The sequence below is a fragment of the Gopherus evgoodei genome, chromosome 4, assembly GCF_007399415.2.
Source record: "Gopherus evgoodei ecotype Sinaloan lineage chromosome 4, rGopEvg1_v1.p, whole genome shotgun sequence".
In the NCBI taxonomy this organism is placed as follows: Eukaryota; Metazoa; Chordata; order Testudines; family Testudinidae; genus Gopherus; species Gopherus evgoodei.
In genome coordinates, this window is record NC_044325.1 from 72,945,017 (window position 1) to 72,971,138 (window position 26,122).

At 43.7% G+C, this 26,122-nt stretch overlaps 1 protein-coding gene across 10 annotated transcripts in view; it reads right to left on the reverse strand.

The window, feature by feature from the left end:
* ZFYVE26 (zinc finger FYVE-type containing 26) overlaps window positions 1–26,122 on the reverse strand; it is an 89,786-nt gene that overhangs the window by 21,535 nt on the left and 42,129 nt on the right. For 9 of the 10 annotated variants that reach the window (XM_030559782.1, XM_030559786.1, XM_030559783.1 and 6 more), the window contains 7 exons: window positions 22,575–23,314; window positions 22,231–22,427; window positions 21,436–21,540; window positions 20,473–20,595; window positions 18,244–18,420; window positions 3,759–4,005; window positions 2,570–2,668 (listed from right to left, as the gene is read on the reverse strand). In XM_030559782.1, the coding sequence (XP_030415642.1) occupies window positions 2,570–2,668; window positions 3,759–4,005; window positions 18,244–18,420; window positions 20,473–20,595; window positions 21,436–21,540; window positions 22,231–22,427; window positions 22,575–23,314 (1,688 nt within the window). The remainder of the gene's footprint in view (window positions 1–2,569; window positions 2,669–3,758; window positions 4,006–18,243; window positions 18,421–20,472; window positions 20,596–21,435; window positions 21,541–22,230; window positions 22,428–22,574; window positions 23,315–26,122) is intronic. The other variant, XM_030559787.1, reaches the window with a different exon arrangement.

Consider the following 26,122-nt stretch of genomic DNA (forward strand, 5'->3'; position numbering starts at 1 on the left):
CTAAGGGATCTTTTAACGGCTACAATCAGTCAAGCATGAGAAGCTTTTGGATGGACCATGACAACAGTACTGTCTTTCCAAAAAGGAAATCTTGGGCCAAAGCTTCTCAAAATCAGAGCTCCAAGTCAACTTGCAAAAGTAGACAAGAAACCACAAGTAAGTTCTGCAATTGCATGCACAAGTTAGTTCACATTATGCTCTAAACATCACACCATTCCTAGTTATGTGCTTAGATTATGCTTAACTAGACTTGTATGGAGGCAATTTCCTGATCTGCACACGCAATTCTGGATGCACTTTTGAATATAGACTTGGGACCGGGCCTTATGATATCACTTGGGGCAGCTTCTCAAGCCTTCTGAAACAGAATGTGACTAGTGTAGGGATGTAACCAAATAGAAACTTAAAACCTAAGGCTAGGTGATGTATGCAAGGTAGGTTTGACTTTAAAAATGAAACAAAACCTTGAGGTTTTTGTTGTTTTAAATAAAAAGACTGTCAGGAAAAGGAGGTAGTCAGGAAAAGAATCATTCCCAAAGGAGAAAGGCATTATCTACACAGCTGAAAAGAAAGAGCAGAAATGCAGCAAGAGTAGCAGCAGTCATGATGGAGAGCTCCTCTATCATCATTCAGAGTCACAGAAACATAGGACTGGATCTCGATAGGTCATCTAATCCACTTTCCAGCACTGAGGCAGGACTAAGTATTACCTAGACCATCCCTGACAGTTGTTTGTGTAATCTGTTTTTAAAATCCTGCAATGATGGAGGTTGCACAACCTCCCTAGGAAATTTGTTCCAGTGCTTAACACCTTGACAGTTAGGAAAATTTTCCTAATGTCTAACCTAAATCTCCCTTGCTGCAATTTAAACCCCTTACTTCTTGTCCTGTCCTCAGTAGTTAAGAACAATTTGTCACCCTCCTTTTTATAACAACCTTTCATGTACTTGAAAACTGTTTTCATGTGCCTCCTCAGTCTTCTCCACACTAAACAAGCCCAGTTTTTTCAATCTTTCCTCGTAGGTCACGTTTTCTAGACCTTTAATAATTTTTATTGCTCTCCTCTAGACTTTCTCCTATGTGTCCACATCTTTCCCAAAGTGTGTGCCCAGAACTGGACAAAATACTTTATCTGAGGCCTTAGCAGCGCTGAGTAGAGTGGAAGAACTACTTCTTGTGTCTTACCACACTCCTGCTAATACACCCCAGGATAAAAGTTCACTTTTTTTGCAACACTATTACATTGTTGACTCAGTTAGTTTGTGATCCACTATAAACTTCCAGTTCCTTTTCTGCAGTACTTCTTCCTAGGCAGCCATTTCCCATTTTGTATCTGTGCAATTGATTATTCCCTCCTAAGTGTAGTACTTTGCATTTATCCTTACTGAATGTCATCCTATTTCAGACCATTTCTCCAGTTTGTCCAGATCATTTTGATTCTAATCTAGTCTTCCAAAGAGCTTCAACTCCTCCCAGCTTGGTATTGTCTGAAGAATTTGTAAGTGTATTCTCTATGCCATTATCCAAATCATTTATGAAGATATTGAATAGAACCCAACCCAGGACAGATCCCTCCCTCTTGACATGCACTTCCAGATTGATTATGAACTGCTGACAACTAGCTACAGTAAGGCATGCCACCCTCCAAGGAGACAGGTCAACCAATGCCTTTAGAACTCTAGTGCTGGGAATTCCTGCCAGTCATGCCCTGGGAACACAGACTCAGTATCAGACTGCAATGCTTACCCTTTGAAGATGTGATCACATATTCTTCAATGTCATTCAGGGCTGATGTGATGGTGACCTGAGTACATTTTATTTCTACCTGCATATACTTTTCAGAAGGTTTGCTTTGTTTTAAATAATTATTTTGCTTTTGCTAACAAGTGCCAGGCTATGAGAGTTCTGGACAGGTGATCAGAGCCCACTGAGACAACTGAAGACCTGCCCCTCAGGAGAGAGGAGGGGCCACTGATCCTAGAAAACAATTAGTTACAGACGACAAAGAATGAAAAAAAAAAAACAGGGAATGAGGGAAGGTCATAGGGGCAAAACAAGGGATCCAGATTGGAACATTGAGCAGAGAACCTGAAACAAATGAGGAGTGCCAAGGTGACAGCCTTGGAGTTTGAAATCCTGTTTAGTCACAGAACAGATACTGTAGAAGTGTTGGCAGCATAAGCTTATCCTACACCACCATCTGCCCATTTGCTCTGAGCCTGACGTAGCAGGAAAATCTTCAGGAGTGAAAAGGAAGTTCAGTCTCCATGGTCCATTCAGCCCTTGGCCTCTCTGCCAGGACTACCTGGAAAGGAGACAGTTAGTGCCAATTGTGCTGGTGGACACCTATCTAATAAGAACCAAACTGAGACCCTTCTCCCTACAAACTCATGTTTCCCAGACCTCCAGACAGTGCTAGATTACTCCTCACCTGTGCTGAATCTGAACAGAGTGTGTAACTACTGTTAGTTTAAAGAGAGGGTGGGATGCAGGATTAGGGCAGAGTGGGAGGTTGAGGAGGAGTAAGAAGAGGACCAGAAATAGTGTGACCATTAGACCTTTTCCTTACCAGGAAAACTGGCAGGACACAGTTCTGCTGATCCTGATTTAGATGAGGTGTCAGACTCGGATACCTGACTGAGACTCTCTTGGGTGCGAATCACAGAATCTAGGGCAAAGGAAATAGATAAAATATTGGTCATACATTCATCTGCCAATAGGAAAATAATAATAATCCATTCACAGCAGTGTGAAAAAAAGTGTTAGTCCACATGAGATTAGCTCGTGTGACATAAATTACAACATCTTTCATGCAGATTAGCCCACAAACTAACTAACTATAAAGGCATGCAAACTATACCCACAGGTCTTACTGCTCAGAGACCTAAACAGAGAGAGACACTCCATATCTAGGGACAGGACTATTGTGAAAGACACATGAATAATGGGACAGGTGCTGCAACTCTCTGCTAGAGTACCACAGTTGTGACAGATATAACAAAACTATTAATCTGACTTAGGTTCCCCTCCACTGGAACAGGATGGTCAAAGCAAAGAGGAATCATCTGACTCCGTGGCAGGGTAAACACACATACTAATATTACAGCGTCAGACTTGATCTCCTGCAAGCAACTAACAGGAACAAGCAAAAGATGCATATTTTATTAAACAAGCTCAACCATTAGAGGGAGACATAATGCAAGCAGATGCTGTGCAGGCTTCTCACACACAGCTCTGCTGATGCACCTGCTTTGACCTGCAGCACCCTCTGCTGTTCCAGTCCCAGACCTCTTGAGGCAGAGACAACCAATCATACAGAACTGCCCCCAAACTGGGGGTTTTTTGCAGAGAGTACAAACAGAAGTCAAGTCTTCAAGACTTGATCCATTAAGATCCACAAAACATAAACTCACGTTTGTTTTTGGGCAAGATGCTACTGAGCACCTATTATATATTAAGTCCATCAATTAATTTACATTGAAAGGGGTGAGATTAAATGGTAAAAGGAAGGAGGCCCTGAAAAAAGCACCAGGTGAAAATTAAGACTATTTGGGCTACTAATCTTTTGAAAACATCTGCTGTGGTGAAAAGGAGAGGACTTCTCAAAGAACATGCCCTAGGCTGGAACAAGGAGGGGATATTTGGCTGTATAAAACCCTGCAGTAAAATGGGGTAGGGTGCTCTTAGGGGAAACTGACAACAATGTAGCCTCCACCCTGCCTTCCCTGGTAGACGGGACCATTCTGAAATGCAGTCACCTGATCTCTTCTCTTTTAATGAGAAAGGGAAGTCAAGGGCTTTCTCTGAATACTTGGAGAGCAAAGCATCCATGTCATCCACAGTGAAGCCGATCTCCTGCCCAACCAAGAGCTGGTGCAGCGTTTGTATGGCCACAGCTGCCCAATCCACCTTCATATTCATGAGCAGCTGCTCCAGCATGAGCAGTGGCCTGGAGGACAGGTGGGAGTAGCTAGCACGGTAGGCCTCAGGAAGAGTCAGCAATACCTTGGACACAGGAAGGAGACAGAGGCAGACCATCATCACATAGCCAGAATCCAAGGATTGTCTACATCCAAAAAGCACCCAGCACAATGATCTATATGGGGGAGGAAGCAATATCTAGAGGTTAAAGACTAGACCTGAGAGCCTGGGTCCTATTCCTGGCTCTGGCTCAGACTTGCTATGTAACCTTGGACAACCTTCTTGAGGCAAGAGAGTTTGTTTCCCCATCTGTAAAATGAAATATCACAACCTCCCTGTGAAGTAGGTATGTAATTAGCATTTGTAAAATGCTTTATAGTTGTCAGGTGAGAGGGGTTATAGAAAGGCAGAATATTGTTCTCCCACTACAATAGACAGCAGGCAAAAACAACAATTAACCCAATCCTTAATTTTTTGCTGCTGTGTTCCACTACACTCATCATAGGGTAAAAGAGAGACAGTAGATCGGGGGTAGGCAACCTATGGCACACCTGCCAAAGGCAGCACACGAGCTGATTTTCAGTGGCACTCACACTGCCCGGGTCCTGCCACCGGTCCAGGAGGCTCTGCATTTTAATTTATTTTTAAATGAAGGTTCTTAAACATTTTAAAAACCTTATTTACTTTACATACAACAATAGTTTAGTTATATATTATAGACTTAAAGAAAGAGACCTTCTCAAAACGTTAAAATGTATTACTGGCACGTGAAACCTTAAATCAGAGTGAATAAAGAAAGACTCGGCACAGCACTTCTGAAAGGTTGCTGATCCCTGCAGTAGATAGTATTTCCCCCCCCCGCCAAGAATGGCCACTTACCTGGTATTATAACCTTATTCCCAGATTCTGGACCTTAGCGTCCAAAATTTGGGGGTTAGCATGAAAACCTCCAAGCTTAGTTACCAGCTTGGACCTGGTACTGCTGCCACCACCCAAAAAATTAGAGTGTTTTGGGGCACTCTGGTCCCCCTGAAAAACCTTCCCTGGGGACCACAAGACCCAAATCCCTTGAGTCTCACAACAAAGGGAGATAATCCTGATTCCCTTCCCCCCTCCAGGTGCTCCTGGAGAGACACACAGACACAAGCTCTGTGAAACTACGCAGAGTAAGTCCCCCTCTCCGTTCCCAATCCTGGAACAAAAGCACTTTCCTCTTCACCCAGAGGAAATGCAAAATCAGGCTAGCAATCCAACACACAGCTTTCCCCTGATTTCTTCCTCCCACCAATTCCCTGGTGAGTACAGACTTAATTTCCCTGAAGTAAAGAAAAACTCCAACAGGTCTTAAAAGAAAACTTTATATAAAAAAGAAAGAAAAAATACAAATGTTCTCTCTGTATTAAGATGATACAACACAGGGTCAATTGCTTAAAAGAATATTGAATAAACAGCCTTATTCAAAAAGAATACAAATCAAAGCATTCCAGCACTTATATTCATGCAAATACCAAAGAAAAGAAACCATATAACTTACTATCTGATCTCTTTGTCCTTACTCTTAGAAACAGAAGACTAGAAAGTAGAAAGTACTTCTCCAAAGCTCAGAGAAGCAGGCAGGCAGACAAAAGACTCAGAGACACACTTCCCTCCACCCAAAGTTGAAAAAATCCGGTTTCCTGATTGGTTTTCTGGTCAGGTGTTTCAGGTGAAAGAGACATTAACCCTTAGCTATCTGTTTATGACACGCCCCCCAAATTGCAGACAGTGGGGAAGCTCACTGGCGGCAATTTCCTTCTAGAACTTGAAAATAAACAGATTAATACAACACATGCACCTTTACATATACTACTAAGTATATAACTAACAGACTTTTACATTTTAAGAACACTTTTTAACTACTGGATTCTGGGAAACTCTCACGGGAGAGTGCATCAGCAACTTTGTTAGAAGCTCCTGTGATGTGTTGAATTTCAAAATCAAAATCTTGGAGAGCTAAACTCCAACGAAGAAGTTTCTTGTTGTTCCCCTTGGCAGTATGAAGCCACTTTAGTGCAGCATGGTCAGTTTGTAGTTGGAACCGCCGTCCCCAAACATATGGGCGTAGCTTTTCCAGGGCGTACACAATGGCATAGCATTCCTTTTCACTGACTGACCAGTGACTTTCCCTGTCAGACAGTTTCTTGCTGAGAAACACGACAGGATGGAAGTTGTGATCTGTTGCTTCCTGCATGAGTACTGCTCCTATACCACGCTCAGATGCATCCGTGGTTACTAGGAATGGCTTGTCAAAGTCCGGGGCCCTGAGCACAGGGTCCGACATGAGCGTTGCCTTAAGCTGGGTAAAGGCTTTTTGACACTCATCAGTCCACTTAACGGCATTTGGCTGGGTCTTTTTGGTCAGGTCGGTCAATGGGGCAGCGATTTGGCTGTAGTGTGGTACAAATCGCCTGTAGTATCCGGCCAAGCCTAAGAAGGATTGGACTTGCTTTTTGGACCGTGGGACAGGCCACTTTTGGATAGCATCCACTTTGGCCTGTAGGGGGTTTATGGTTCCTCGACCCACCTGGTGCCCCAGGTAAGTCACTCTGTTTTGGCCTATTTGACACTTTTTGGCCTTAACAGTTAGTCCTGCCTGCCTGATGCGCTCAAAGACCTTTTCCAGGTGTAGTAGGTGTTCGGGCCAGGAGTCTGAAAAAATGGCCACATCATCGAGGTAGGCAACTGCAAATTCTCCCAGTCCAGCTAGTAGACCGTCTACCAGCCTCTGGAAGGTGGCGGGTGCATTTCGAAGGCCGAAAGGAAGGACATTGAATTCATACACCCCCGCATGGGTGACGAATGCTGACCTCTCCTTGGCGGGTTCATCTAGCGGTACTTGCCAGTACCCCTTGGTTAAGTCTATTGTAGAGATGAACTGGGCACGTCCCAACTTTTCCAATAGCTCATCAGTGCGTGGCATTGGATAGTTGTCCGGACGAGTTACCGCATTTAGCTTACGGTAGTCCACGCAAAAGCGTATTTCCCCATCTGGTTTGGGTACCAGAACCACTGGAGATGCCCATGCACTGGTAGATGAGCGGATTATACCCATCTGTAGCATGTTCTGGATCTCCCGTTCTATAGCAGCTTGGGCATGAGGAGACACCCGGTAGGGTGGGGTTCTGATTGGGTGAGCATTACCTGTATCAATGGAGTGGTATGCCCGTTCAGTCCGTCCTGGGGTGGCTGAGAACAATGGGGCGAAGCTAGTGCACAGCTCCTTGATTTGTTGCCGCTGCAGACGTTCCAGGGTGGTTGAGAGGTTCACCTCTTCCACGCCACCGTCTTTTTTCCCGTCGTAGTAGACACCGTCAGGCCACTCAGCATCATCTCCCTGGACTGTAAACTGACAAACCTGTAAGTCTCTGGAATAGAAAGGCTTGAGAGAATTAACATGGTACACTTTAGGCTTTAGTGAGGAATTGGGAAATGCTATGAGGTAGTTCACAGCTCCCAGGCGCTCTTGGACCGTGAATGGCCCTTCCCATGATGCTTCCATCTTATGGGCCTGTTGCGCCTTCAAGACCATAACCTGGTCTCCTACCTTGAAGGAACGTTCTCTGGCATGTCTGTCATACCAGGCCTTTTGCTCTTCTTGAGCATCCTTTAGGTTCTCTCTAGCAAGGGCTAAAGAGTGTCGGAGGGTGCTTTGTAGGTTGCTTACAAAGTCCAGAATGTTAGTTCCTGGAGAAGGCGTAAACCCCTCCCATTGCTGCTTCACCAACTGTAATGGCCCCTTAACCTCGTGACCATACACAAGTTCAAATGGTGAAAACCCTAAACTGGGATGTGGTACAGCCCTGTAGGCAAACAGCAACTGCTGCAACACTAGGTCCCAATTATTGGAGAATTCGTTGATGAATTTTCTTATCATGGCCCCCAAAGTTCCATTGAACCTTTCCACCAGGCCATTGGTTTGATGGTGGTACGGGGTGGCAACCAAGTGATTCACCCCATGAGTTTCCCACAGTTTTTCCATGGTCCCTGCCAGGAAATTAGACCCTGAATCTGTAAGGATGTCAGAGGGCCAACCTACCCTGGCAAAGATGTCTGTTAGGGCCAGGCACACAGTGTTAGCCCTGGTGTTGCCTAGAGCTACTGCTTCTGGCCATCGGGTAGCAAAGTCCACTAAAGTCAGTACGTACTGCTTTCCTCTGGGCGTCTTTTTTGGGAAAGGGCCCAGAATATCCACAGCTACTCGCTGAAATGGGACCTCAATTATGGGGAGTGGCTGGAGAGGGGCCTTGACCTGGTCTTGAGGCTTTCCCACTCTTTGGCATACCTCACAAGACCGGACATACCTGGCAACGTCCTTGCCCATCCCCTCCCAGTGGAAGGACTTCCCCAACCGGTCCTTGGTTCTGTTCACCCCAGCATGGCCACTGGGATGATCATGGGCTAAGCTTAAGAGCTTCCCCCGGTACTTAGTTGGAACCACCAACTGTTTTTGCGGCTGCCATTCTTCCCGGTGTCCACCAGAAAGAATTTCCTTGTATAAAAGTCCTTGGTCTATAACAAACCGGGATCGATTAGAAGAGCTGAGAGGCGGTGGGGTGCTCCGTGCCGCCGCCCAAGCTTTCTGAAGGCTGTCATCTGCTTCCTGCTCAGCCTGGAACTGTTCCCTTGAGGCTGGGGTCACCAGTTCTTCCTCAGACTGTGGACTTGGGCTTGGTCCCTCTGGAAGCGATGTAGGTGATGGGGTTGTTTTCGTTGCTGGTGAACCGCTCTCCGCTGGTGCACCTGAGGGTATTTCAGGCTCTGGCTGAGCCTTTTGGGTATGGCTGTCTTTTGCTTCTGCCAGTTCTGGCTTGCTGGCACCCTCTGGCGTTGAGTTTGAAGATGTGGTTGCACTTGCTGGTGCTGGTTGCTGTTCCAGTTCCGGGCCTGGGACTGGAGATGCTGTGGCTGTTTCAGTGGTAGGCATGGAATCCGGGTCCACTGCCTCTGTCTGGGTCTCTGGTAACACAGACGGGGCTTCTGTGGACGGCTCAGGAACAGGAATGGGTCTGGAAGCTTGCCTGGTTTGGCTACGGGTAACCATTCCCACTCTCTTGGCCCGCCTCACCTGGTTGGCCAAGTCTTCCCCCAGTAGCATGGGGATAGGATAATTGTCATAGACTGCAAAAGTCCACCTTCCTGACCAGCCTTTGTACTGGACAGGCAGTTGAGCTGTAGGCAAGTCTACAGCTTGTGACATGAAGGGGTAAATTGTAACTTTGGCCTTTGGGTTGATGAATTTGGGGTCAACGAAGGATTGGTGGATAGCTGACACTTGTGCCCCCGTGTCTCTCCACGCAGTAACCTTCTTTCCGCCCACTCTCAAATTTTCCCTTCGCTCCAAGGGTATTTGAGAGGCATCTGGGCCTGGGGATCTTTGGGGTGATGGTGGTGTAATGAATTGCACTCGCATGGTGTTCTTGGGACAGTTGGCCTTGATATGTCCCAGTTCATTACACTTAAAGCATCTTCCATCTGATGGGTCACTGGGCCGAGGTGAGTTACTGGAGACTGGTGAGGTTGAAGAGTAGGGTATTTGTGGCTTTACTTGGGTGGTATGTAGGGTCTTTGGCTGTCCTCGGTTGTAGGGTTTATGGTCTGTGTGCCCCCTGGGGTAATCGTTCCCCTTGACAGTAGCTTTTTTGCTTTCTGCCAGTTCCATCCATTTGGCTCCAATTTCCCCCGCCTCAGCGATAGTTTTGGGATTTCTATCTTGTATGTACCGTGTGATGTCTTCAGGAACACCATCCAAGAACTGCTCCATTTGTATGAGGAGGTTCACTTCTTCCAAGGTTTGAATGTTGTTTCCTGTTAACCAGGCCTCATAGTTTTTTGCAATGTAGTAGGCGTGTTTGGGAAATGACACCTCTGGTTTCCATTTTTGGGTTCTGAAGCGCCGACGGGCATGATCTGGGGTTATCCCCATCCTGTATCTGGCCTTGGTTTGAAAAAGTTTATAGTCATTCATTTGCGGCTTGGGCATTTCAGCTGCCACCTCTGCTAAAGGTCCACTGAGGTGTGGCCTTAATTCTACCATGTACTGGTCTTCGGGGATGCTGTACCCAAGACAGGCTCTTTCAAAATTTTCCAAAAAGGCCTCGGTGTCATCACCTGCCTTGTAGGTGGGAAATTTCCTGTGCTGTGGAGCAATAATTGGCGCCGGGTTGTTAGGGTTGGCTGGCACATGCAGCCCAGCTTTTGCCATCTCCAGTTCATGTTTTCTCTGTTTTTCCTTCTCTTCATTCTCTTTTTGTTGTTTTTCCATTTCTTTTTGTTGTTTTTCCATTTCTTTTTGATGTTTTTCCATTACTTTTTGGTGCTTTTCCATTACTTTTTGGTGCTTTTCCATTTCTCGGCGGTGGGCCACCTCTTCTTCTTCTAGTTTTCTTTTGTGTGCTGCCTCTTGGGCTGCCTGTTCTCTTTGGAAGGCTGCCAGTTTGAGGCTTTCTTCCTTTTCTTTTATCTCCATCTCTTTTTGTTTTATTTCTAGTTCCTGTTTGTGTTTTTCCATCTCTCGCCTGTGTTCAGCTTCTTTGAATTGGTCTTCGGCCTCCATTTTTGTCCTGGTAGACATGGTTCCTGTTTTCTTGTGTTGGGGTGCCCTCCGGTGTTTCTCTTTTGAACTGCAGGCTCTGTTCCCTCCTGGAGTCTGCCTAGCAACAGTGCTTTTTTCCCTTTCTCTCTCTAGCTAATGTTCAATGAAGGGAAACCAGAAAAACCACTTAATTTGCATGCATATAAGTGCTGGTACTTGCCACCTAATGGGAGGGCTATTGCATGACAAAAGACCCTTAACAGTTTGGTAATGGCTTCTCGCTTAACATGCAAACCACAAACTGCTAGAGAGCAGAAAAAAAAAATTCTCTCTGGTTCCCTTTTAAAACCAAACTGTTTCTCTCTGCTAAAAAGCCCCTAGCAGAGAAAAGAAAAATATAATATTCCTACTGGCTTCTGGATTGTATCTTTCCCACAACGCTGCACACCATATTATAACCTTATTCCCAGATTCTGGACCTTAGCGTCCAAAATTTGGGGGTTAGCATGAAAACCTCCAAGCTTAGTTACCAGCTTGGACCTGGTACTGCTGCCACCACCCAAAAAATTAGAGTGTTTTGGGGCACTCTGGTCCCCCTGAAAAACCTTCCCTGGGGACCACAAGACCCAAATCCCTTGAGTCTCACAACAAAGGGAGATAATCCTGATTCCCTTCCCCCCTCCAGGTGCTCCTGGAGAGACACACAGACACAAGCTCTGTGAAACTACGCAGAGTAAGTCCCCCTCTCCGTTCCCAATCCTGGAACAAAAGCACTTTCCTCTTCACCCAGAGGAAATGCAAAATCAGGCTAGCAATCCAACACACAGCTTTCCCCTGATTTCTTCCTCCCACCAATTCCCTGGTGAGTACAGACTTAATTTCCCTGAAGTAAAGAAAAACTCCAACAGGTCTTAAAAGAAAACTTTATATAAAAAAGAAAGAAAAAATACAAATGTTCTCTCTGTATTAAGATGATACAACACAGGGTCAATTGCTTAAAAGAATATTGAATAAACAGCCTTATTCAAAAAGAATACAAATCAAAGCATTCCAGCACTTATATTCATGCAAATACCAAAGAAAAGAAACCATATAACTTACTATCTGATCTCTTTGTCCTTACTCTTAGAAACAGAAGACTAGAAAGTAGAAAGTACTTCTCCAAAGCTCAGAGAAGCAGGCAGGCAGACAAAAGACTCAGAGACACACTTCCCTCCACCCAAAGTTGAAAAAATCCGGTTTCCTGATTGGTTTTCTGGTCAGGTGTTTCAGGTGAAAGAGACATTAACCCTTAGCTATCTGTTTATGACACCTGGTATATTGGAAAGTGGCTGTAGTAAGCTAGGTAACAGAAGAGTGTATTGGACCATGCACCAGTTATTTTAGGAAGCACTGAAGCAGGTATGATACTGGTAATGTTACAGAGCAGAGTTATAGATGAGACTTCAATCCATTCAGTTTGCGTAAATATCTGCTTAAAGCGGAGCATAGTGGTGTTACCTGAAATTGGGCCAGTTAGTAAGCTTAGGGAGGACCAATGACCCACCAAAGTTTGGCAGAAAGCAACGCATTTATTATACTGATAAGCTAAGCTCAAAAGAAAGGGAGGATAGGGGGGTGTCTCACACACACTTGCATACTCACGCTCCCAGGACAGGCACGGCAATGGAGATGTCAAGATCCTTCAAGGTAAATGTCCCACAGTGCAGTGATGGATGGTGCGATGAAGGTAAGTCTTCCTGAGGCAGGATGAAATGCAACGTGCGAACCACTGGCCAGGCGGTCCAGGAGAAGGGCCTTCACTGGAGGTACAAGCTTGTGAGTGCTGTCCTGAGCACATGGTCCCTTCCCCTTTTAAGGACCTGCTCCTCATGGCCTGCAACTAGAGAGGACTTGCCTGTGTCTGGCTGGTCACACTCACTTCTGGCAGTGTCCATGCATTGGGCATGTGATCGCTGCCTAATCAGAGTCCCAGACACCTTGTCTACCTGGGAGTTCTTCTGATCTTCCAGCTGCTCAAGCAGCCCATTCATCCCACAAGCATTCCAGGAGGGAGGGGGAGGGGGAAAAGCCACTTCACAGGTATTCAAAGAGGGAGAAGAGGGGAAAGATGCAACAGATCTTTTGAACCTACCGGTTATACAGAGCATAGTTACACAGATCATAGAGATAACTGCTGCTCCTACAAGTGGCAAGAGCAAGGGACGGCAAAAATCAGGAGATCCAAGTTCTAGTCCCAGCTCTATCATGGATTTGGTGTGACTTCTGTAAAGGCAGCTGCTCTCTCTGTACCTCAGTTCTCTCATCCAGATATTGGAATAATACTGCCCACATCTGGAACGCATTTGGAGACCCTCAAATTAAATCCACCATATATGTGCTAAGTATTACACAGGTAGCAGTGCCATTGCTCAGAGTGCATCAAATAGCTATTGTACTTTCTACTTCTATCCAAGAACAAGCTTGGAATTCTTTCCGTCTCCCAAGGCAAGAAGGAATCATAGGACTGGAAGGGACCTTGAGAGGTCATCTAGTCCAGTCCACTGCACTTATGGCAGAACTAAGTATTATCTAGATCAATGGTTCTCAAACTTTTGTGCTGGTGACTCCTTTCACATAGTAAGCCTCTGAGTGCAACCCCCCTTATAAATTAAAAAACACTTTTAAAATATATTTAACACCATTATAAACGCTGGAGGCAAAGCGGGGTTTGGGGTCGAAGCTCACAGCTTGCAGCCCCCCATGTAATAACCTCACAACCCTCTGAGGGGTCCCAACCCTCAGTTTGAGAACCCCCAATCTAGATCATCCCTGAGAGGTGTTTGTCTAATTTGCTCTTAAAAAATCTCCAACAATGGAAATTCCACAATCTCCCTAGGCAATTTATTCCAGTGCTTGACCACCAGTTAGGAAGTTTTTCCTAAATGTCCACCCTCAACCACCAGCTGCAATTTAAGCCCATTGCTTCTTGTCCTATCCTCAGAGGTTAAGGAAAACAATTTTTCTCTCTCCTCCTTGTAACAACCTTTTATGTACTTGAAACCTGTTATGTCTCCCCTCAGTCTTGTCTTCTCTTCTCTAGACTAAACAAACCCCATTTTTTCAATCTTCCCTCATAGGTCATGTTTTCTAGACCTTTAATCATTTTTGTTGCACTTCTCTGGATTTTCTCCAGTTTGTCCACATCTTTCCTGAAATGTGGTGCCCAGAACTGGACACAACACTTCACCATTTGATGCCCAATCCGTTTGGAGCACAGCAGAAGAATTACTTCTCATGTCTTGCTTACAATACTCCTGCTAATACATCTCAGAATGAGGTTTGCCCCCCCTTTTTGGGGGCGGGGGCAAAAGAGTGTTACACTTTTGACTCATACTGCCCATCATGGAATATGGATTATAAATTCTAATTCTATAGTATGAAACACTATATTCATGTAAAGTTTAAGAAAAGTTTTGTAAATGGAGTTCCAATAGGTCATGGATTAGGGACCCAATTTTATGGGGTTGCAGGGGTTTCTGTATAGATATATAGGTTTATCTTTCTATCTACTCAGTGGGACTCAGTGCTCAGTCTTACAAGATACCATCAGAGATGATTAGTTTTGCAGTTCTCAAAACTGTGGATTTGTGTCTCCAGAGATAACATGCTTGTTAACCGCAAAAATGTTTTTAAATAAATAAATATATAGAGGTGAGAAATAACAGACCTAAACCCAATTGTCCCACTGCAAATTTGTGTATACAGAGTCGATCCCTTACCTCTCTCTAAAAGTGCAACGTTTCAAAAAGTTCAATGAATAGAAGTTTGTTGGGGGTGGAATAGATCTGGACAAGGAGAAGTCTAGAGATAAATGTAAGAAGGGAGGGACAGGCAGTAGAAACAAAAGCGAAACTGTTTAAGCAGCATATTCCAGAAGTCTTGAGGTCTCTCTGAGTGTAGCCTTTACTGATTTGAGATCTACCATACCATTCTCTCACTAGAAAGAAAACCTATAATGGCAGCAGGCCATAAAAGAGACCCAGTATGGGAATATTTTAATGAAGTTCCTCTACCTGTGAGTAAGACAGGCATGTGTGCAAAATGCAAACAGTGCAATAAAGAAATGCAAGGCCTGGCTGCCCGAATGAAAAATCACCATGAGAAGTGTTCCTTCTCAGAGGAAGCTGTGTTGAAGATGATGAAAGGAACATGTATGAACATGCAGGATCTTCAGGTTGGTAAACTTTTTTATTTAATACTTCTTTTTTAAGGACTGCCTGTCTTCCTTCTGGATTATTCTTGAATTCTCATGTTTGAGTAAAAAAATATAGTTGTTACTCTATGGTACTAGCATTTTAGATGCAGTTGTGATAAAAAATAAATAGCTGAAATAGGCAGTTCTTCCTTTTATAATTTCACCTTTAAAGGAGTACTGAGTGTCAGTGAATACAAGTAATACTAAATGAGCAGTATGGTAATAATAATGAAATAACTGCATTGGATTATTTTGTTTAGGAGAATCCATCCTCAACATACAGGATTCTGAAGACTATCCACCTGCAAGATGACCATAATTTTCTATAGTTTCACAGTTATCTGCCAATGATAGTGTTTCAGTCACATCATGTATGTCACATAGCCACAGTACATCACCTGTAGCGAAAAAAAAAAATCTCCGTCATCCAGAAATAACCATAGATAAATTTGTGATAAGAACCACCAGCTTACAAAAAAGAGGTAATTGATGAAAAAATTGCCCAGTTTGTTTATGTAACAAACTCTCCTTTCCGTATGATTGAGAACCTACCACTTCATTAAGACCAGGATACAGTTCACCCAACAAAGAAGATGTTGCAGGCAAATTGCTGGATAAAGTGTATGGAAAAAAATTGAGCAGTGTGCAAAAGGTCTAGAGGGTAAAATTTTTAACCTGAACCTTGATGGGTAGAGCAATGTCCAGAATGATCCTGTTGTATGTGCTTGTGTGACAACAGAAGAAGGCAATATTTTCCTTATAGGAACAATTGATACATCAGGAAATGCACACACAGCAGAATACTTACAAGCAGTAGCAGTAAAAGCTATAACAAACTTTGAAAAAATATTCAAATGTCTAGTACACAGCTTGGGTCACAGACAATGCTGCAAATGTATCCAAGATTAGAAGAAGTTTAGAAGAGCATGAAGAGAGTCCCAAGCTAATAACATATGGTATCAGTGCTCATTTGATACACCTCCTAGCCAAAGATGTCACTGTACCAGAAATAAAGGCTAATGCTGTTGAAACTGAAAAATATTTCCGTAACAACCACTTTGCAGCAGCTGCTCTGAAAAAAAGTGGGAGGAACCAAGCTAACTCTCCCACAAGACGTGTGATGGAACTCAGTAGTGGACTGTTTTGAGCACTGTATCAAGAACTGGCCTAATCTGATCACAGTTTGGGAACAAAATCATGAAAAAATAGATGGCACTGTCACAGCCAAAGTTCTCAACATTGGGCTTAAGAGAAATGTTGAACATATGCTGAGTACCCTGAAGCCTATTTCTGTAGCCTTGAAGAAAATGCAGGGAAATAGCTGTTTTATTGTTGACCATGGTGAAATTTGGAAGGAACTGAGTGAGATCTTAAAAAGAGAAATATGCAATGACAGTTAGATTACAAGTATTAAGAAAACAAATGGGACAAGCACTATATCCAGCTCATTTTCTTGCAAATATTATCAATATTCGGTACCAGCGTCAAACCTTAACTGCTGAAGAAGAGAAGTTGGCTATGATATGGAGATCTAGCAATCATCCCTCCATAATGCCAACTATAATAAACTTCAGAGCTAAGGGTGAACCATTCAAGAAATATATGTTTGCTGATTATGTTTTAAAGTAAGTCACACCAGCCAACTGGTGGAAGTCACTTAAGCACTTGGATTCAGAGACTGGTAAAGTGATAATCTCACTTTTAACACCAGTAACTTCTTCTGTCAGTGTAGAAAGAATATTTTCTTCTTTTTGTCTAATTCATTCCAAATTGAGAAATCGTTGGGACCTGAAAAAGCGGGAAAGCTTGTTTTTCCTTTTCCAGATTATGAACAAATAGGAAATAGGAAAATGAAGGTGAAGATGACTGAGTTAGCTGCAGAAACCAATATTTTAAATTTCTCATGTTGACCTAGCTGACAGTAAATTTAATTTTTTTTAAAATATTTAACTATTTTAGTTAACCATTTTAACAAAAAAACCCTCATTTTTAAAAAAAAATTGAAGATTTAATTAAATTAAAAAATTCATATGCTTGTTTTGTTAAAATGTTATATGCTTGCTGTTGAAGAAAAAATCTAGAATACATAACATTGTTGTTTTAGTTAAATACAACAATTTAAATGCCTGTCTGGTGATGTTCTCCTCCTAATACAGCATGACAAGAAAATCCTCCAAAACATTAATGATTAACCTGTTGAATTGGAGATAGTTCACCTCCCAATGACTTCATGAATATCTGCTTCAATTACCTTTGGTAAGTGAAATCACCAAACAATCATTCATTTTCTGATATAGTTGTAAAACTAATCTGAAAAAGTTTTCAAAATAAATCACTTTAAAAATGTAAAGTATGTACCTTCTAAAAATGAAACCTACACCTATATCTCTGAGTTATGAAGAATATGTATTAAAGGTTATAACAACCAACAAGAATGCACTTTTATGTAGAAATCCATGATTAAATTAAGTCTTCCTAACCAGTGATTTAAATCACGATTTAAAATCAATTTGATTTAAATCAAATCCACCCTGGTTCCTTCCTAAGTGAAGTACTTTGCATTTGTCCTTATTGAATTTCACCCTATTTACTTTAGACCATTTCTCCAGTTTGTCCAGATCATTTTGAATTTTAATCCTATCCTCCAAAGCACTTGCAATCCCCACCCCACATACACACTTGGTTTTGTCCATAAACCTTTTAAGTGTATTCTCTATGCCGTTATCTAAATCATTGATGAAGATATGGAACAACCAGACCCAGAATTGATCCCTACGGGACCCCACTTGATATGCCCTTCCAGCTTGACTGTGAACCACTGATAACTGCTCTCTAGGAATGGTTTTCCAACCACTTATTCATCCACCCTATAGCAGCTCCATCTAGGTTGTAGTTCCCTAGTTTGTTTATGAGAAAGGCATGCGAGACAGTATCAAAAGTCTTACTAAAAATCAAGATATAGCACATCTACCGCTTCCTCCCTATCCACACGGTTGGTTACCCTGTCAAAGAGAGCTACTAGATTGGAATTGTCAAGAACAAATCATGTCAAACCATGCTGACTTATCACCTTATCATCTTCTAGGTGTTTGCAAATTGATTTGCTTAATTATTTGCTCCATTATCTTTCAGAGTACTGAAGTTAAACTGACTGGTCTGAAATTCCCCTGGTTGTCCTTATTTCCCTTTTTCTAATCCTCTGGAATCCCCCTTCCCCTCCTGTGCTGACTATTCTCTGCTTTCAATGGCCCACAGAGTCCTGAGGCTGCTCTGATGATCCTGGAAGCTACAAAAGCCCCAACATTCAGCATATACAAAGATGGCTTAAGGCCTCCTCTCCATCTCTCGCCTCCAGTTCATACACTTGGTTCAGATAGGTACTGAGAATTGATACCTGGGTCTCCCACTGCAGAATTCTCCTCTCAGGCCTACCACCAGGTACTTGTAGAATCAGTACATATTACTGTAAATGCAGAATGGAGTGAAGCAACTGGGATTCTGTGGCTTTGCTCACCTTTGATCCCATGTAGAGAGCCTGGATTTCGTTATGGCGTGTAGCTGTCAGGTACTTGTAGAAGTGGGTAGTGAGATAATTTGCTAGGAAGTGAGAGGCTGCCAAGCTGGGATGCCTGTCAAGAGACTGTTCACTTATCACAAGGCGCGTATCAGAGTCTTCTATTCTTTCTAAGAGCTACAAAAGCCAAGAGAAAAATATGCAGACGATCCTGATTACATGGCAGGGAAAGGCCTCTTAAGCTCAGCTAGTCCATTTACCTTGTGTGGAGCAGCATATTTCCCCCTACGCTAGTCTTTCAAGCATTTTATCTAAATTGCAACAACCTCTTAAAGTACCTGACGGTGTTTTAATCATTTCTATGTGCATATCACTGCACAGCCTATCTGCCCTCAACTTAATGATCTATGATCAAGAACAGGTTCCTAACAATTAAAATAAACAGATTTATTGCAAATTAATTTAATTTAACAGGAAGTGAGATATAGAAGACCAAAAATTAAGAGTCAAATACTGAATCATCAAGATGACTCCTACATTAACCTGTAAGGATCCTAAAGTTCTCTGTAAGAGGGCACTTAATTTCATTTTCTCTGTGTTATTTTAGTAACAGTCCCATGATTATTCAACCGAAAAGAATTTTGCTTTCACACTTCATTAAATCAAGGCAGCAGTGAAACCAGATTGGTCAGTTTCACTTCCTGGTTCTTCTGCACTAGCAGCACAAGAATATTCCATTACAGTTTCTAACGTTGAATCCAAACCAAGAAACCCTGCATATTCATTAAGTTAAAAAAGCTATGAAAACATTTTTGTTATAAGGATTTTGCAAAATCCCTTTTTCCCCATAGAATGTAAAATCTGGGCCTCATAGTATCCTTTCAAAGAAACTTGCTTTATGAACATATACACCCGCCACGAACCAGAACACTAGAAAAAGAAAGAAGGCTTTGTTAAGACCTAGTGCATGCCTGCACTAGAAACTTAAATCAACCTATGTTAGGGTAACTTACAGTCACTGCAATAATTACTGCAGCATTTCATGTCCACACTACCCTCCTTCTGTTGATGGTGCATATCCTCACCAGAAGCGCTTCCAGGGACTGAAGAGGGGCAGGAAGGGGAGGGGGGCTGAGAGCCTGGGCTCTTGATTCCCCATCACTGGAAGCCCGGCTTTGCCCCCTGGGCTCCCAATAGGGAGCTATACACCCAGAATCCAGGCAGCTCCAAGCTTGTAGTGGGGAGCAGGGCAGGTGCAGTTTGGCTGACAGCGGGAAACCCTGATAGGAGGGCAACCAGGTTCTAGCTGGAGCCCCTCACTCACCCTGGGTTGACTGCCCAGCTTCCTCATCAATTTCACGGCTCCATACTGTAGCTGTGAAATTGACAAGAATGACAGCCAACAGTCAATATAAGTAACACAATGTCTACACAGACACTGCGTCACCCTAACTACACCGACATACACCTATGCCGCTTATGGAGGTGGAGTTTTTAATGTCAGTGTAGTAGGGCACTTACATTATTACAGCCTTGCTCCCGCCAATGTACACAGACCTAATTAGGTTGACATAAGCTGCCTTATGTGGACCTAACTCTGTAGTTTAGGCCAAGCCTTAGTGGCCATCAAAAGTGTTCTTTAAAACGAGTTGCCAATGTGTAGCATGGGGCCAAATGTGCTCCATGTAGACAAGTCTTGTGGTATTTAGTGTTTTTCTTGAAGCCCCAACTTCAGAATCTTAGCTTTCATTTGGGAGGGGGAAAAAAACATGTAGCCCTCATGGTTACAGAGAAGAGACAGAAAAGTTGACCCCTAAAGACCTGAAACCTACCTATTTAGCAGTTAAGAACCTAAAATGTATTATTTCTGAAGTGTCATGATTCATGACATTGGTTTAAAAATGTTAGGGGTCCATTGTGTTTTTTGAAAGCTTGGGGTTGGCAATACTGTTGGTCCACAACATGTGAAAGTTGTCTAAACCTCAGTGTAGAGGACAAGACTAAAAGTCTCTGCATACAATATTCCACTTTGATCAAAGTGGCCTGGCGTGGTGAGACCTGTCATCTGTACAGGGTTGAATCTCTGCAATGAAGAGTTCAGCTGCAATCTACATTTATGCAGCCAAGGCTTCTGGCAAGTAGCCTAACTAAGGGGCAGCGTCTGGGTACCCTTGTTTACCAGTGACTTACCCTTTGAAGATAGCAAGGCAAAAACAGCCCTCTGGTTACCTGCAAAGCCTTTTCAGTGTCTCCCATTTCCAGCAAGTGCAGGAGGTGCTCCTGGTGAAGGCTGATCAAGTGTTCTCTTGGGACAGGGTATAAGTGACCCCATTCTTCACACAACTCATAATCCTAAGGAGAAGGAAGGTAAACAACAGCTCCCTTCATTATGGCTATTCATGCCCATGCTCTAATTAACATTTCAAGGTCAGCTCAGTAGTCTTACAGTACTCTTTCCTCCAGCAAGAAATAATGACAACACCAGGGTTGGATGGGTCAGGGGAGGGTAATAAATGATACAATTTTGCCAGAGTCCAATCCTACACTGAGCTAACTGTTGTAACCTGCCAGTGAAAAAAAGGCATTTTGGACAAATATTTTTGTAAGTGTTCTTGGATTATACTGAGAATTTCCAGCAAGGTTGTTAATAGTTTCAGAAGGATATATTCCATGGGCTCTGCATCATTGGTTATTTTATGCTGTTCAAACCTGTATTTCACCAACAGCTGTATTTTTAACTTTAAAAATTCTAAGTTCAAATAAATGTAAGCTCTGTCTAGAAGAGTTTATTTTTTTAATTCCCAGTATAGCACACTCACTGCACACTGCTTATTCTTCCAAGCATTAAGAAAAACCCATCTAGCTTTGCTTCTCCTTGGCAAGGACAGCATGTTACTTACACACATCACCCAAGAGAGTCACTCCTTGTCAGATTTCTGAGGCAGAATGGAAGAAATGGGTTATGTATGGCAATTAAATTAGGACAAAACTATGGGGGGGTGCTTTGTTTTCATTTAAATCCTGACAAACAACGATTCCAATTAGCTTCTGCAAGACACAATTTATTAAGAGTTTTTCTTCTTGCCTTGTGAACTCTGTTGAAACAAGTATCTACAAGAATTGCTTAACAACATGTAATATAGTGACACCATTTTCTAATTTTTAAACAAAGCGCCATGTAAGATGCCATACCTTTGCTTCCAGAATAACACTCATGATGGCCTGGGGATCATCAATGCAGGCTTCTTTCAGATCTTGCCAGTCATTCCATGTTGGGACATCTTGCAAATTCAAAATCTAGTAAAACATTAGAGTTTCTATGAATGATTTGAACAATATTTCTTCAAACTCATCACTGGGCCCAGGCAGAGAATTAGCCCAAGCCAGGAAACTACATTTATCATAATAGAAAGGGTCCAGGAATCCCAGGTGAATTCACTTCAATTTCAAGAGGACTAGGTGAAAAGATTATATCACAGAGGTTTAAACCCATTAATATATCTGTCTGAAGAGATTCCTGGTAGAGTTCCAAGAGACAACACAGCACCAGTTATGCTATGAATAGACCAAACCTACTGGATAAGCAGGCAAGAGTCTGGATTCCTCAACTTCTTAGGCTTGTAAAACTGGGATTGAAAATTCAGATAAAAATAAGCTCTCTTGGAAAGTTTCCAGTGATTGCTGCCTCTGTGCAGGTTGCAGGAAAAAGAGACCCTGGAAGAATGGACTCAAGTTCTTTGGATTTTTTGTGCTTTTGTCTCCAGTATTCTCTGGAAACAAAGCACAGAGGCAACTGGAAAGGAAAAATTATGGATGAGGGAAAGAGAGTTAACCTGACATTTCAGCACTTCCAGAAAGCTGACCAGGTTTGAATTTTCTACATGGGTTTGGGGAGGATATTTTATGTGCCAAAGGGAACCAAGGGTTAAAGAAGTTTTTAGGCAGGTATACTCCATACCTAGTTACTTAATAAAATTTTTTTTGTACCTTTCGATAAACCTGCAGTTCTCCTGTTTTGCTCTGCAGATCAGACTTCAGTTCTTCAGTTATGCCAGGATCACAGATGCAGTATGCTAGGATTTCCAGACAAGCCTCAAGGGGCCACCTGTCCAAGCAGCGCAGGGCCAATCTACTTCTCAACATCGCATCCTTCACTGGGAACAGATACTGCCAACCATCCTTACCTGTGAACAGACAAGCTACCAGCATGAAGCCAAGCTTCTATGCTTTAGGGAGCAGGGGGAGGATTTGCCCATGGACCACCAGATCACTCCCCTATTTCCAATCCCTATTTCAGACTGTACACTATAAAGAAAACTCATTCCCTTTACCGTCAGCAGTCGCACAGCTCAGCGCAGCATCCCTCACGCTGGTCAGCTCCTCCATATCCTGACTGTACAGGTCCAAGATCTTCAGGGCTCTGGGCCAGTCCTTTGCAGTGAGCGCTTGCTCAAAGACTTCCATTAATACCTCGACAGCCATGGTAGAATGCAAGCCCAAAAGGACAAGCGACATGTATGGCTTGCCACAGAGGCCACTAACCAAACCAGTACCCTCCTCCTGGTGATCCTGAAGTGGCTCAGACATGGTGAGAAGAAAACTCTCCAGCATCAAGAACTCCTTCAGTAATGTCTCACACTCTTTGGAAATCTGCTCCAGGCCCAAGGGGACTTCCCTCTTGCCCCGAAATTCCATCCATGACAGGCTTGGTTTGGGGACCTTCTGTACCTTGGATGCACAGAGACATGCCACAGTAGCCATTAGCTTCGACTGACACTTCAGGAAGGCCAGGGAAGAGGCAGTGAGCGTGTGCTGGTTCAAGTCAGCCAGGGAAGAAGAGGGCTGAGTAGAATCCTCCTCAGAGTCCATAGCTGGATTGTGGATAGGTATCTCAACATCTGGCAGACAATGGTAGGCATGAAGATGTGCTAGGCTGCTGATGTTAGTCAAAAGAGACCTGGTCTGGCTGCTTTGCCTGGTACTGCACAAGGACAGTGGCTCACAACAACAATTAATGATAACTTGCTGCACATTTAAGTTCAACTCTTCTTTTGCCAACAGCGAAGAGAGCCTGGAGGAGTGAAAACAGCACCAGCTGAGCAGGTGCACGTGCATAATACCTTGCATTTACACAGCATCTCAAGAAGTATTACAAACATTAAAAGTCCTCCAAGATACGTACTATCCCCTCTAACAGGGGAAAAATGAGACTCCGAGGTTGTGTATTGCCTAACATCACAAGGATTCAAGCAGCAGAGCTCTGAAGAGAACTCAGAGTCCCAGCAGCTATTCCTCTGTTCTGTCCAATAGATAACATGGCCTCAAAGTGAGCATCTACTTTGTTAATTAAAAAAGGGCACTCCCAAGTCAGGCTTAATACACTTTCCAACAGCTGCGTGTGAGTGAGAATCACCAGGATTATGCACCTAATCCTATTTATAACCTTACAACAGTATATTTTGCTCCAAATTTGGAGTAAGGAAGAAATGTCCCCCAGTACAGGGTGACAATGGAGATGTTGGGGTGTTTTACACCTCTCTCTGGGGCATCCAACAGAGAGTATCATTAAGAATCAGGTGGGCCCATACCACCCATTTCCTCAGCTCTTTCCCACTGCCTATATTTCTGTGAACTATAAGTTTCCTGCAGATGAAGTCATTAAAATGCATAGCCTGGCAACCCATCCCACCCTGTAACTAAACCCTGCATTTATTCCTCTGTTTTTGGAGGGAGACTGAGAAGGATCCTGCTGAAAGAGTCATATCAGCCTCTCCCACAGCAGAGTACTGGGTACAGCCATTCTGGAGCTACTGGATTCCATTCCAAGTGTCGGGGGGTCAGGGAGGACGTTTGAGAACAAAGCTAAGCTCCCACCTCTAGCAGCTGCAGCACTGCCATCCTGGCCAGTCTGCGGAGGTCAGGACCCAATGACTACCTGCCTAAAACAATGCACTGTGATCTCATTACAGCGCAATTAATGGAGTCTGTCAGGAAACAAATGGGATGGAATATGTAATTTAGCCAGACTACAGAAACTTGTTAAGCACAATATCAACTCTCTTTGATAAAGGCCCAATGTTGAGCCTACAACAAGAGGGTTTTTTGGTAATATGATTTACTCCAATTCTTAGTCATCACTCTGAGGCAGATTTACAGTAAAACACAGAATGCCCTAGGGGGCCCCAGGGCCAGGCAGCTGCAGGGGCAGAAGCTTGGTCCTGCCGGCTCCTGGGGCTCCTGCTGCAGGCTCCACACCCACCAGCACCCAACCTTCCCCCTTCCCTGACTATTCCCACCTCCTCCTCCAAGCATGCTGCATTCCCATTCCTCCCTCCCAGCGCTTCCCTTGCCACCAAAGAGCTGTTTGCCAGTGCTCAGGTCGCTCCTGGAGGGAGTGGGAGGAGGCAGAGAAGAGGCCAGGGGGGGTGACTTGGGGAGGGGGGGAAAATCAAGGCAGGGTGGAACAAAGGCGGGGCCCGCACACTCCCTCTACACAATCCCCATCCAGTTCCCTGCCATGAGCCTCTCAGGGAAGGGGGCTGGGAGCACCTCGACAACCCAACTCACACCCCTAGCCCTGACTCCTGCACCCCCTTCACTCATCCCCAGCCCCCTGCCCTCCCGCACCCCAGCCCTGACTCCTGCACCCCCTCACCCCCAGCTCCCTGCCCTGACTCCTGTACTCCCTCACCCCCAACCCCCTGCCCATCCTGACTCCTGCACCCCCTGCCACAGCTCCACCTGCACCCCTTGCACCAAACAGGAGCTGCCCCAGATAAGTGCTCCACACTCCAAACCCCTACCCCAGTCCTGAGCCCCCTCCTGCACCCTAACTCCTGGCCAGACCCCACACCCCGTTTTTTTACCTTTTTTTTTTTTTTTAAAAATAAAGCGCTCTTATCCAAAGCATTTTACAATAGTTAGCTAACAGTACAAACAATATTTGGAAAGCTCATTAAGTGGTCCACCAAGACCCTCAGCAATTTTCAAGTGGTAGGTGACAAAATAAGACTACAAAAACAAATCAAGGTACCTCACTTTATCATCATTTAGTTCCTATTACTTATAGGAGGAGGATGAAGAAAAAAAGAATGAAAAATGGGAGCCGGGGGGAAGATAAGAGAGAATTTTTTTTTCTTGGCTGGGTCACAAAGAGGGGACCCAAAAACGAAGCTGAGCACAGGGCCCCACTAATTCTAAATCTACCACTGTAATCACTTAAATCATTTGAAAATGTACAGGGCACAGCTCGGCAGCAGGGCAGTGCCAAAGATATAACAGATACCTGCACTGTAAAGTTACAGAATTTGGATATAGCAGCAAAGATAAAAAGTACATAAAATATGAACAGAAGAAGAGTGAGTTTTAAAGCTTAAATCAGGGGTCGGCAACCTTTCAAGTGGTGTGTCAAGTCTTTATTTATTCATTCTAATTTAAGGTTTCGAGTGCCAGTAATACATTTTAACGTTTTTAGAAGGTCTCTTTCTCTAAGTCTGTAATATAGAACTAAACTATTGTTGTCAAGTATCAGAGAGGTAGCCATGTTAGTCTGGATCTGTAAAAAGCAACAAAGAGTCTTGTGGCACCTTACAGACTAACATCGTATTGGAGCATAAGCTTTCGTGGATGAATACCCACTTCGTCAGACATGTAAAGTAAATAAGGTTTTTAAAATGTTTAAGAAGCTTCATTTAAAAATTAAATTAAAAAGCAGAGGCCCCCGGACCAGTGGCCAGGACCCGGGCAGTGTGAGTGCTACTGAAAATCAGCTCACATGCCACCTTCAGCACGTGTGCCATAGGTTGCCTACTCCTGGCTTAAATGCTTCATGGACTAGCTGGGTCCATAAGATGTTTCTTGGAGGAAACAGTGGGCATTT